Below are 12,302 nucleotides of genomic sequence, written 5' to 3'. Positions count from 1 at the left end.
GATGAGCCTTAGGCAGTGTCTGGGGTGTGTGTGTGTGTGTGTGTGTGAGAGGGCGTGCGTGTTTGTGTGTGAGAGGGCGTGCGTGTGTGTGTGTGAGAGGGTGTGCGTGTGCGTGTGTGTCTGTGTGAGGGTGTGTGTGTGTGTGTGTTTATGCGTGGCTGCACCTTTGAGGATGTCTCTGGGGAACATACAGCTATATAATATGTGCGTGATATTTTATGTATCCTCCATCCTCTCAGAATGGACTGACTTCCTCCAGCCGGTCTAACAGCATGAATAATAATGACATGGTTTGTCCTAGACAGCGATGTGAAGTGTAGCATTTGTGTGCCCTGAAATGGTTTCTCCGTCTCGCTAGTTGCTCCCACTCATGCTTTTATGCTTTTTGCGCGCTCTTTTCTCTCTCTCTAACCCCGAGAATGCGAGAGAGCAAAGAGCATGAAAGCATAAAAAACGTGCATGATAACATCTTCACTAGTACACACGTCTTGCATGTAGATGCTTAGATGTGTACGTGCGCACACATGCCTCTGTCTGTCTGCTTCACTTCTATATCAGAGGCAGGGCAAGCGCTACTCTCATGGAGTGTGTCACCTCCAACATATTAGTCCTGTTCCGTCATCTCCCTCCAGCCACAGTCAGCCTGCTTTACATGTGCGTGTGTGCGTGCTTTGCTATTATGTGCATGCGTGCGTACGTGTGCTTGTATGTGCGTGCGTGTGTGTGAACGTGTGCGACAACTGGTTCAATGTGTGTTTGTGTGTCGATTATTAATCGTTTGTGGTGTGGCTCGTAAAATGTTCAGATGAATATGTTTTAGTTGTTTGTTCTGTTTCTGATGTGCGGCCTTAACACCTTAACTCCCCCCTGTGATCTAATAAATGAATAAGCAAATCCAAAATATTTGCACACAGATCAATGTGCAGCATACACACATGCATTACCTAGCATGGACTACAGGCATATAGTAAATTACTGAAAGCCAGTGGTCTTACAGGGCATAAGGATTTTACAGGCAGATATCCTGTTTTATTCGACCCATAATCCTGATCTCTACCCCTCCCCTCATAACGCCCCCCCTCCCAGACACCTACTCCCCAGGGAAGTCCTCTGTTAATCGCTTTATTGATCCTGGCGTCAACAAAAAAACCCTTTTGTAGGTTCTGTCTGCCCCGTGAAGAGCTACAGTGTGTGCATGTGTGTGTGAAGTTTGAAAGTGGTAGCGAAAAAAAGGGTAAGAAGGAACTATATGCGTTTATACAGGAGTGTTTGTAGACGTGTGTGTGTGTGTGTGTGTGTGTGTGTGTGTGTGTGTGTGTGTGTGTGTGTGTGTGTGTGTGTGTGTGTGTGTGTGTGTGTGTGTGTGTGTGTGTGTGACTGTAGAATTGAACCTCTGCATGATGCCAATGTGTGTCCGCCGGTTGTGGGACCACAGATTATTTAGTGTTTTTGGAAACCTTCCCTGACACTTAATGGTTCATCTGACGGGTTCAGAGGAGCGTTGTAAAACACGGCTTGCGTCATCGAGATCACCACCCCGGGCATCGCAGGGGTCGACGCAAAACACTTTTCATACTTAAAACCAAGCAATTAAATAGTCAGCCTTGTCTGAGCAATTACCCACGGTCGATAAGAGTGTGGGGGTGCCAAAGACATCATTAACCTGACCGCTGTGTTCAACTCGGGTGTATTGCAACAACTGACGTACCGTCTCTCTCTCTCCCTCCCCCCCCACCCTCCAGGCCCGTCCTCACTGCGCTCCTACCCGCTCCTCTCCGTGATCACACGGCAGCCCCCCAGCGTACCCACCCACCTCGCCCAGCCCCAGCCCCCGTCCCCGGGCCGGGTGTCCCAGCACCTGCCGCTGCTCTCCGGCGGCAGCCCCCACCCCCATCAGCCACACATCCACCACCACCGCCCGCCGCGGGGCTCCGACTCCTCGCCCAGCCAGACGCCCGTCAGCATCAGCAGCGAGTCGGACACGGAGCACGGCGGTCCGCGCCTCAAGAAGCCGCGCCGCAGCCGCACCATCTTCACCGAGCTGCAGCTCATGGGCCTGGAGAAGAAGTTCCAGAAGCAGAAGTACCTCTCCACGCCCGACAGGTTGGTACCCTTGTGCCGCCGGCCTGATGCCAGCCCCGCTTCACACACTGCGTCGGGTCGACATCAAGCCAGTGATGCCGGTACGCTGGCCTAATGGCTAAAGGCTGGCCTGGCTTACACTGGCCTGACGTACGCTGGCCTGATGTCGGCCTGGCTTACTCTGGCCTGGCTTATGCTGGCCTAATGTATGCTGAGCTGATGTTGGCCTGGCGTACGCTGGCCTGATGTTGGCCTGGTGTACGCGGGCCTAACGTAGGCTGGCCTTATGTCGGCCGGAAGTAGGCTGGCCAGACTCACGCTGTCCTGATGTTAGCCTGACGTAGGCTGGCCTGACTAAGTCAGGCCTGACGTCCACTGGCCTGACGCTGGCCTGATGTTGGCCTGGCGTACACTTGCCGCAGCTTCTCGCTGTCAAATGTCAACATAAACATCGTAAACAAGTTCACACATGCAGGCGCGCCCGTGGGCATGCAACTACACACACACTCAGGCATGCATTATCTCGCAAGCCCACGCATTTACGCATGCATGAACACTCACAACGCCCACACACCCACACACACACACACACACAAACACACACACACATACACACACACACACACACACACACACACACACACACACACACACACACACACACACACACACACACACATGGTTAAGTAGCCTAGTGTTTAACTATACTGTACCTATTTGATTTATTCTGTAGGGAAGGTATTTCATTATGTGAATTGGTCTCTGCCAGGGTATTACATCAGCCGTCTCGTTGAGAACAGTAACATTTTAACCCGACACATTTTGAGTGTTAAAGGTTTATACCAAGAAACACGGCCTTGTTCGAGTCAAACATGGTCGCATGCCAATCCAAGCGAACATAACTGCATTGCATTGGTTGAATGCCAATCTAACTAGTATCTTATACAGGTGCAGGTGTACATGAAGTACGGCTCGTTTTTTTTCGCTTTAGCCTTCCCTTTTACATGATAAAATGAATGAAAACACACGGGCTGTTAAATCATTTGAATGCCCCATGCAGTATAACTCAATTTATTTTGCTATTGTACCCAGAAATGTCCTGTGTATACAGCAGTATACAGTTGTATCACCGCTTCAAACATATATACAAAAAAACATTGCTTTCGCAATCCCAACCCTAAATATGTGGGGAGAAAGACCCCACCTGGAATCCCAATAGGAATACCTCAATGGAAGGCCCACCCTGTTAGCTGATGGCAGTCAGCCAGGCCTCATCTCATAGGACAAGCCCCGGGCACGGCACGACTCAGTGATCAAAACTAACCAAGAGACCCTGTAGACCACAGTGCTAAAGCACTACATCCTGTCAAAATACCTGATTCTGACACTCAGAACTCCCCTCATTGAACCCCTGGCTGTCGGCTAAACACAAAAACATAAAAATCCCCCTTTTTATCGCTTCACTTCATAACCTTTAAAGGCGTGGCATGGCTTCCACTTCGATTAGGGGGCGAATCTGAGATAACGTTTAAATGTCATGTCTTTTAAGGAAACTAACGAGTCTTTATTCGTTTAAACTTTTGAGGAGCCAAAAGAGAAGTGAAATATGTTAAAAAAAATTGCCACATTTATTTGGCCAAGTCCTAATCGTTTTAGTATTTTCTAAATGACAGTAATTACAGCTTCAACAATGGTTTTGCTCGGGTCTTTCATTAATATTCAATCTTTCCTTCAAAAGTGTGTGGTTTGTTAAAAGAACATAAGTCTATTTCCACTGGTGCAGCCATCTGCCCCCTGCGTCCCCCCCGAAACTATTACTACACACATAATATAGCAGTACAGGGTTAGATCGATTGTGTTTCTGTCCGTGAGTTTTCTTTTCTAAAGGGTAGCATGCACTCACCGCCATGTGTTTTTAATATAAGGGTCAAACACACTATTATTTTCACAAAGAGGAAGTCTCTCTTTCTTTTTTGTCTCCCTTCTGGTTCTTCCACTTCCTCAAATCAAAGTGAGCTCCCTCTAAATGTCTGAAGAGAGTGAGAGCCAATCCCAGCTTTTTCCCTCCAGATGGCTTTGAGGGGAGCAAAGACAAGTTAAAGGGAAATCACATTTCAGAACCTTGATAACCCCCGTAGTCCCGTACCCCCCCCCCCCCCCCCCCCCTCGTCCTTGACAAAACGGATCCCCTTGTTCGTTTATCTGCTCCTTCCTGAGGTGTAGTGTTACCCCGACAGACCAATAGCTTCATTCGTCATGGTTGGGGGTACATGTGGTGGATGCATTCCCACCTTCCCTGTACCCACCACAATCAACCGGCTACAGCACAACACAATGTTACTTCATCAGAGGCCCTTGTACATAGAGATCAACAAGAGCTTCCTTCGGCTGCAGGTGTTCGATGAACGCTTATGAGTGTCTCACTGTGAAATGGACTTGGGAGCCTCAGATAAAAAATCTGACAAATCAGAAAAATCATGAAATGAAAATATATTCAAAAATATATTTAGATAATATATATATAAAATATATATATGTATATATTACTATTTACTACTATATATATATAGAACTAATACTATATATATATAAGCGTATTGTTTTTCTACTTAAGCCTTAAAAACACATAATTTCTAAATGTGCCACTTTTCTTTTCTTCTACAGGTTAGACCTGGCTCAATCGCTTGGCCTCACGCAGCTCCAGGTTAAGACGTGGTACCAGAACAGACGCATGAAGTGGAAGAAAATGGTAAGAGAACCCGCTTCTTCAACTTGGCTTAACCTCCATAAGTCAACAGCATGTTGTCCGTAACGTTGTATATGTCTAGCTATCAAGTGCTTCTCTTCCCGTAAGCTAATGCTAAATCTAAAACACTCAAAAGGCTCAAACACAGCTGTTAACGCGGTGAAGTGCCGGCGAGGCAGACAGAGTACCTGAAAGGCCAAAGGGTGGTGGAAGGGGAAGCAGGGAAAGAGGACAAGTGGAAGGAGATAGTGAAACAGGGGAGGGGTGCGTGCGCTCTAGGCCTTGACGGATGATGACGATAATGAGAGCAAACGTTGTGTATTTGGGCCATCAACTCCCGAGAACCAAAAGAAAGACCTGAAATCGTTAAATCTAAAGACGAATGAGTGTAAAAAAGGAGAAGCCAGTGGCAATACGTCTTCCCTTAATTACTATAATAACCGGTGTTGCCTTTGACTGCTGTTGCCATACATCACTGGAGGAGGCTCCTCTGAGCTCATTTGTGTGTGTGTGTGTGTGTGTGTGTGTGTGTGTCCGCAAACTCCAGGTGCTGAAAGGAGGTCACGAGGCGCCCACCAAGCCCAAGGGACGTCCCAAGAAGAACTCTATCCCCACCACGGAGGAGATCGAGGCGGAGGAGCGGCGCGTGAGGCTGGAGCAGGGGGAGAGGATGAGGAGGGCGGCCGGGGACGCTGCCCTGGCCTGCGGTGGAGGGGAGGGAGACGGGGACGGGGGGAGGGGAGGAGATGAGGCCCAGCAGGAACCTCAGGACCTGAGCATGGTGGTCGTGGGGTCAGGCCCTTCGACGGGGCCGGCTGCGGCGGAGGAGAAGGACGTCCACAGTCTAGCCCTCGGGATGCAGGTCGTGGAGCACCATGAGTCCCCCCTCCCCATGCAGCCGGGCAGCCCCTTAGCAAGCTAAGCCCCCGACACAGCCACCTAAGACTGAGACGATCAGCTGAACAGATACACACACACACACACACACACACACACAGGCTCACACACACACACTAGTGCCTAAGGATCACCATCAGCGATCAAAGAGCGGTCTGGTGTTGAGACATTTGTCGTGGGGTGTCGAATGGAAACATTTTGGAGGCATTTAAGCTTGCTCCATCGTGTTGCTGTGTTCTTTGTGTTACTGATGTGCACGGCCTTCAAGAAAGAAAAGAATAACAACCTAACACAAAATGCTGTTTTCATTTAGTTTCCGAGGCTATGGGGTACTTTTACAGCAAAGTGACTACAGAGGCCAACACGAAAAGCTACGAAACAATATTTATCATTTTAGAGATTTAGTAAGTGTCTAAACAGTTGTGACAGCTGTCCGTCCCGAGATCAGCCTCACATAGGGAATGGGCCTAGCATATAAAGGTACACATAACTTCCCTTCCTATTGTGTATTATGTACAGATATCTGTTTTCTGCCAAAGAATGATATTAATAAATGGCTTAAGTGCCTTGTCTGTCTCAGAGGAAAGCTTTCAGAAACCAAAAACCCAAGTCTATTTTTACAGTATTTCACACATTTTCAGATGAATACGAGTACAGTGGAACTTTTTTGGGAAATCTTTTTGCTCCAGTGAGACATGTTTATTTTAAAATTTATTTTGCATTTTGTATATATTTTTTAAAAGTAAAACCAAGAAAAATGTATTATCTCAACGTAATGCACTGTATAAAATGGAATACCTTCAAACCAAAAATAATGGTCTTTAGGATAATTGTTTAAAACTCGATTTTTTTTCCAACTGTGGTTTTTAAAACAATTGAAAAACGAGTGTATGTTGTGCTTGTTCACCCGTATGTATTTTATAAGGGATGGGGTGTGTTATGATTGGTGGTACAGAATTACTATATTGCCACGAGCAAAGATTCTGAAGCTGTCAGCGGTTCCAAGGGGAATCAATCACTGACTGTGCCAAAGACAGATGGAAACTGCTGAACATTTAAAATCTTTTTAAAATGATTGTCAGCCTGTGGGCTTTTAATAAGTGCTCCATATTAATACGCCAGACTTTTATCAACAAAAAACGATGGATGGAAGGGTGGGCCTTCCATTAAGTGCTTTTAGTTCGACATCAATTTCTAGTCGCTCCCAAAAACTAACTGAAAAGGTTTATTGCAATTACAAACTGTTTTTCGCTTATGAATATACAATTTGCATCGGCGGTTCTTTTATATAAAAAGTGCAGTATTTTTTTTTATGTAGATTGTTTATTAAGCTTGTGTGGCATTTTGTTTTTGTGTTGAGTAAATGGTATTTTGACAACAAATGTGTGTTTTACATATTTAAACACCTAATAAAATGACAATCATTTTGCTTTCGACTGAATGACTATCATTGGGGGTTAAATTAATTAAGTAATCATGGTATCTAAGATTCATCTCATGATTTATGTTTTCTTTTGAATTACTTTTATATGACCAAATCTTAAAAAACGGGGAAACGTCATTATATTTTGGGTTTAAATTAAGCATTGTCATTACATTCAACAAGGATTTGGAGCTACACTTTAACTCATTAGGTTTTTCAAAGATGCCTGTTTAAATCTACACAGTTGAACCGGCATGGCAAGGTTGGAGGAGTTCAGCCAGTAGCAGTACAGGAGGGAAGCCTTAACAAATTAATTATTGTATTGAACTATAAATCAAATTCAAGAGAACAAAGAACTAAATAATGTGACATTTATCAACTGTATCTGTACAGCAAACAAGCTGGCCTGCAGTGCACCTAAAGCCTTTTCTTTGACCATAAAGGAGTGTGTTAGAGTCTTAAGTGTATTTTTAGTGCCTGATACCGGACACGGATGATTTCTTAAGCAAACAGTACGAGATAGCCATGAGTGGGGAGCACTGTGCCGAAACGCCTTGTGTAAACATTCTGAGCATGCCTTAGTACGTGTGAGCATTCAAAGCACAAGTCCCTGTGTTGCGTTGGATTGTGCTATGGCTGTTGTCGAAATGTCAACAGTTTTGCTCCCCCACCTGTATCTTTAATAGCCAATAGACAATACACAGCTTTCAGGTTCGCAATCATTACTCAATGAATTGCTCTTTAATCTGTGTGTGGAGAGCAATTATGCATTCTGACTTGTGGATCTACCTGGGTGCAGTCCTCAATTATTTTTAATTTAGTATTTATAATTGGTTATTGGTTTGGCACTCATGATATTTCACATGTCTACACGACATCCTAAAAAAGAGAAAGCTCTCGGATAATGAAGAGTGACCCTTGGCCCCTCCCCAAAAAAGGCTAAAATATATTTTCGTTTATAGATTAATTTATTATCTTTTTAACAGAACCAGGTATAATGCTTCGTCCGATTTTGCAGAACGTGGGGGCCACATTCTCCCTGATCCCGCTCATTTACCTATTCAAGCGCTCATTAATGCAAGCGGTTTTTCTTGCAGACAAAACAAACCTGTTGTGGCCAAAGACGGTGCAGCGAGGTCTAGCTGCAGGTCTCTACAAGCCACGCCGAACTCTCCGGGGCTAATTGTTGTGTGGAGAAGTAAGACAGACTTTAAGGAGCCCCCCCCCCCCCCCTTCCCCCCACCCTGCAGTAACAAACTGGTGACCATTAACGGGGGCGGCCTGTAGTCATCTTGTCAAGTTCACACACGGGTCTTCACACGAGGAGGCCAATAAGGAGAGCTCAGTCGACAGCCAGCCGATGACCCCTCACACATAATCCCCCACCCCGCCGCACCCCTCCCCCCCACCCGCCGCACCCCACCCACCCTTCACCCTCGGGGGCATCCTTCGCAAAAAATTCACCTGCCAGCTCAGCTCACGCTGGAGCAATTAGCCCGCGCTGATTTCCTTTTCTGTTGTGACACGGGAAGTGGTTTGTAATTGTGGCGTGTTGCAGGAGCCACGCTAAGGCCCCGCACCGGAGTCACCGAAGGGACAAACCCCAGAGCCATCCACAAGGGCCGGGATAGGGCTCGTGTAAAAAGAATGTATGCATATTAAGATGCGGAAAATAGAGCTTAGTAGTATGGGAAGATAAATAAATTGTTTGCACAGACCGTGCCTTGAGATTCCATAGACTCTAACAATTCACAATAAAAGTATATTAATTAACAATAATTTAGTTAATGCGAGCATTAACTAACAGTTAATGCGCACACTATTAGTATAGTATTCATTGTGTACATGTTTACTAATGGTGATCAGTTGTTGTACTTTGGCTCTCCTGTCTATAACGGCTTGCTGACCGTTATGACAGTTATGGCTTGATATTTATACAGAGTATAATGCTAGCAAAATACAATTAAGATCAGAGATGAAAGTCCTTAAACAATGCAACTACTGAAACTGTAATTGTGCCGGCAAACAATGACAGTGAGCAGAGTGATTCAATTACTTGTGTGATTCTTAACTTATATAAACTGTGTTGATGAATGTACTTGACATGATGAACAGAAAACTAAATATAACATCCATAAATGTCCATGCGATATGATTCATAGTTACCCTATAGTCATTGTCAAGTTCAGGAGCATATTCTTTGTACATAGTATACTTGAACAAAGTATGTAGTACAAATAAATAATCTGTCACCGTGTGTCTCCTGATTTAATTTGGTATTTTATTATTTAATCTATGCTTTGATCTATACTAATTTAAAAATAAAACCCCTAACGAAAAAACTTTGACCACATTGATATTTAAATGCCCCTCCTGCTCTCCAATAAGGACCAACATTGGAAGGCCAAGTTCTGCAGTTGACTGGTGGAGGCCCTTAACACTACGCAGAGGATCCCCATGAAGGCCCGTGTGCCCCTCCGGTCGAATGCATTTACTGGGCTAATTACAGTGCCGTCTTCCTCCCTGCGGTCTTTTAGCACAGATAATGCTCTGGTCAACAAGTCTGTGGATAAACAGCCTCCTACCTCCAGGCTCTCCCCCGCTCATAAATCAACCTGCTCCTCTAGAACCTCTGTGTGTTTCTGTGTGTGTGGGGCCGTGTAGTGTGTGTGTGTGGGGCCTTGCAGTGTGTGTGTGTGTGTGTGTTGGGCCGTGTAGTGTGTGTGTGTGTGTGTGAGGGGAGCAGGGGAGTGTGTGTGTGTGTGTGCGTCTGTGTGTGTGTGTGTGTGTGTCTATACGAGTGCTCGGCGTGTATGTGTGTGGGTGGGGGGAGGGGCGTGTAATGCGTGTTTGCGAGAGTATGTCTGTGGGGGCTTGTAGTGTGTGAGTGTGTGTGTGTGTGGTGATCAGTGGGTCGAGGCTCTGCCAGAAACAAGCGGTAATGGAGCAGTCCGTTGTTCCTTACCAGGGAGCCCCGAACGGCCCCTCCCTCTACGTCTGGTCAGCCCCCCCCCCCCCCCTCCCCCCACCAGTTCCCCGCCACGGCTTTAAGGCATGCCCATTACGGCCCGCTACGCATGGGACACCCGTGTTGAATTCTGTGGGAGAAAGAAAATGTTATGTCCAGATTTACGATGAAAGCGGCGCTGTTGATATAAAAACGGAGGAAATGTTGGCCAGTAAGACAAAACATGGATTAGGTCGATCAAATGTCAAGAAATCTCCCTTTCAATAATTGCCTGACTATGTAAAACACTGGAGCCCTTTTACAAGTACAATTTGAACTTGCTTTTTGACTTTCAATTCATGATACCACAAACGGCAATTCAATAGTTATTCATACAAAAAGTATTCACCATGAAATGTAATTGCTGTGATAAAATATCTGGTATATATATTATAAAAAAGTGGGCCATAGGGCTGCTTATGGATGGTGTTGGATCATCTCTGAAGGGTCATAATTCATCCTCAGTCACAGCTGAGTTGATATGAGTCATCCATGTAGTCATGGAAGCGTTCCGTCGATCTTTCCTTCTTCCACATGAGGTGACCTGGGCTGGCCTCGCCGAGGAATACTTTCTGGCAGATACGCCCAATTAATGTATGCTATTCATTTATTGATGGATTGATAATTCTCGACAGTAACATGAGAAAATACAGAGATAGTGGTCAGCAGAACGTTGATATATATTATTTTCACAGACTCACAATCCATTGTTAAAAGCGGCCATCCGCCAATACATTTTTTCTGAAACCATTTTCTTTCTGTATTCATAGTGTGTCTGAATCCTAAACCTGTTCAGTTAACTCAGTTTTCTTCACAATATAAATGTTCTCCTTAACATTCTGTCCAAATCTGCTTCTTTGTACAAGTCTCTCCTTAATGCTACAGCACAGCCCTGTATGAACTTAAGTTCGGCAACATGAAAACCCAAACTTGGTAGGCTTGTAATCGTCATTTTACACCTTGACTGTAGTTCATGAAGAAAGCCCTGCTTAAAGCCAAGAAAATGTCTGATGGAGGAAACATTGTAAGAGAGAGCGAGGGAGTGAGAGAGAGAGAGAGAGAGATAGAGGGTGCAGGATCTCAAGTAAGATGGCTGTGCAATTACGTATTTGGTGAAAGCACTTTTCAAAGGTCCGGTGCCCAATGGAAATGAAACACGTGTGTGTGTTTGTGTGTGTGAGGGACCGTATATGTGTCTCTGTGAGAATGCATGTGGGTGTGTGTGTGTGTATGCGTATGCTTTTGTCTAAGGGCATGGGTGTGTATACATGCATGTTGGTGTGTGGGCAATACACTTGTGTGTGTGTGTGTATGCATGTGTGTATGTGGGGGGGATTTTAGTTTCTGTGTATGCGTGTGTGTGAGAGGGCATGTAAGTGTGTGTGTGTGCATGTGTGGGAGAGGGCATGTGTATGGGTGCATGTGTGTGCGTGAGTGTGATTCCAAGCGGACTTGCCCTCCAACCAGCCGGGCTTCGGGGTCCATGTTTATCACCAGTCACTTCTGATCGGCTGCTGTTTGTTCTCCAACGCGCAAAGAAAACTTCCCTCCAAGAAGCTGCTTCCTCCCTGTCAAGGCCTCTTTGAATACGTCTATTCTCTCGCTCTGACACAAATCCTCAGCTGCAGCTCTAGGACACTTTCCTGTGCTGACAGGTGAGCCTTTCCTCCCTTCTACAGCGTTGGACTCTTACACCTTCTTTCCTGGGGAAAGGTGTGTGTGTGTGTGTGTGTGTGTGTGTGTGTGTGTGTGTGTGTGTGTGTGTGTGTGTGTGTGCGTGTGTGTGTGTGTGTGTGTGTGTGTGTGTGTGTGTGTGTGTGTGTGTGTGTGTGACTTAACGTCTGTTCAACTGTGTTGTGTTGGGGCCGTCAGTAGGTAATAAGCTCTGGTGAGCGATGGACTATTTCCAGTGGAAAATACAGAGAGAGAGAGAGAGAGAGAGAGAGAAAAGAGAGAGAGAGAGAGAGAGAGAGAGAGAGAGAGAGAGAGAGAGAGAGAGAGAGAGAGAGAGAGAAAGAGAGAGAGAGAGAGAAAACAACAGGGATGGAAATGGTGATTGGCAAGGTCTGAGGAGATTCTATTTTCTCAATGTGTTTACCCGCTCCTCTGTCAACTGCTGTGACAGAGGAGCATGTAAGTGTGTGTGT

At 45.7% G+C, this 12,302-nt stretch overlaps 1 protein-coding gene across 1 annotated transcript in view; it reads left to right on the top strand.

Moving 5' to 3' along the window:
- barx2 (BARX homeobox 2) overlaps positions 1 to 7,161 on the top strand; it is a 12,224-nt gene extending 5,063 nt beyond the window's left edge. Inside the window, exons 2-4 of the mRNA XM_030337451.1 lie at positions 1,743 to 2,103; positions 4,747 to 4,831; positions 5,376 to 7,161. Coding sequence (XP_030193311.1) covers positions 1,743 to 2,103; positions 4,747 to 4,831; positions 5,376 to 5,750 — 821 coding nt within the window. The 3' untranslated portion in view covers positions 5,751 to 7,161. The remainder of the gene's footprint in view (positions 1 to 1,742; positions 2,104 to 4,746; positions 4,832 to 5,375) is intronic.
- Positions 7,162 to 12,302: the final 5,141 nt, after the last annotated feature.

This window comes from Gadus morhua, chromosome 16 (genome assembly GCF_902167405.1).
Source record: "Gadus morhua chromosome 16, gadMor3.0, whole genome shotgun sequence".
In the NCBI taxonomy this organism is placed as follows: domain Eukaryota; kingdom Metazoa; phylum Chordata; class Actinopteri; order Gadiformes; family Gadidae; genus Gadus; species Gadus morhua.
This window is presented reverse-complemented; position numbering and strand designations above follow the sequence as displayed.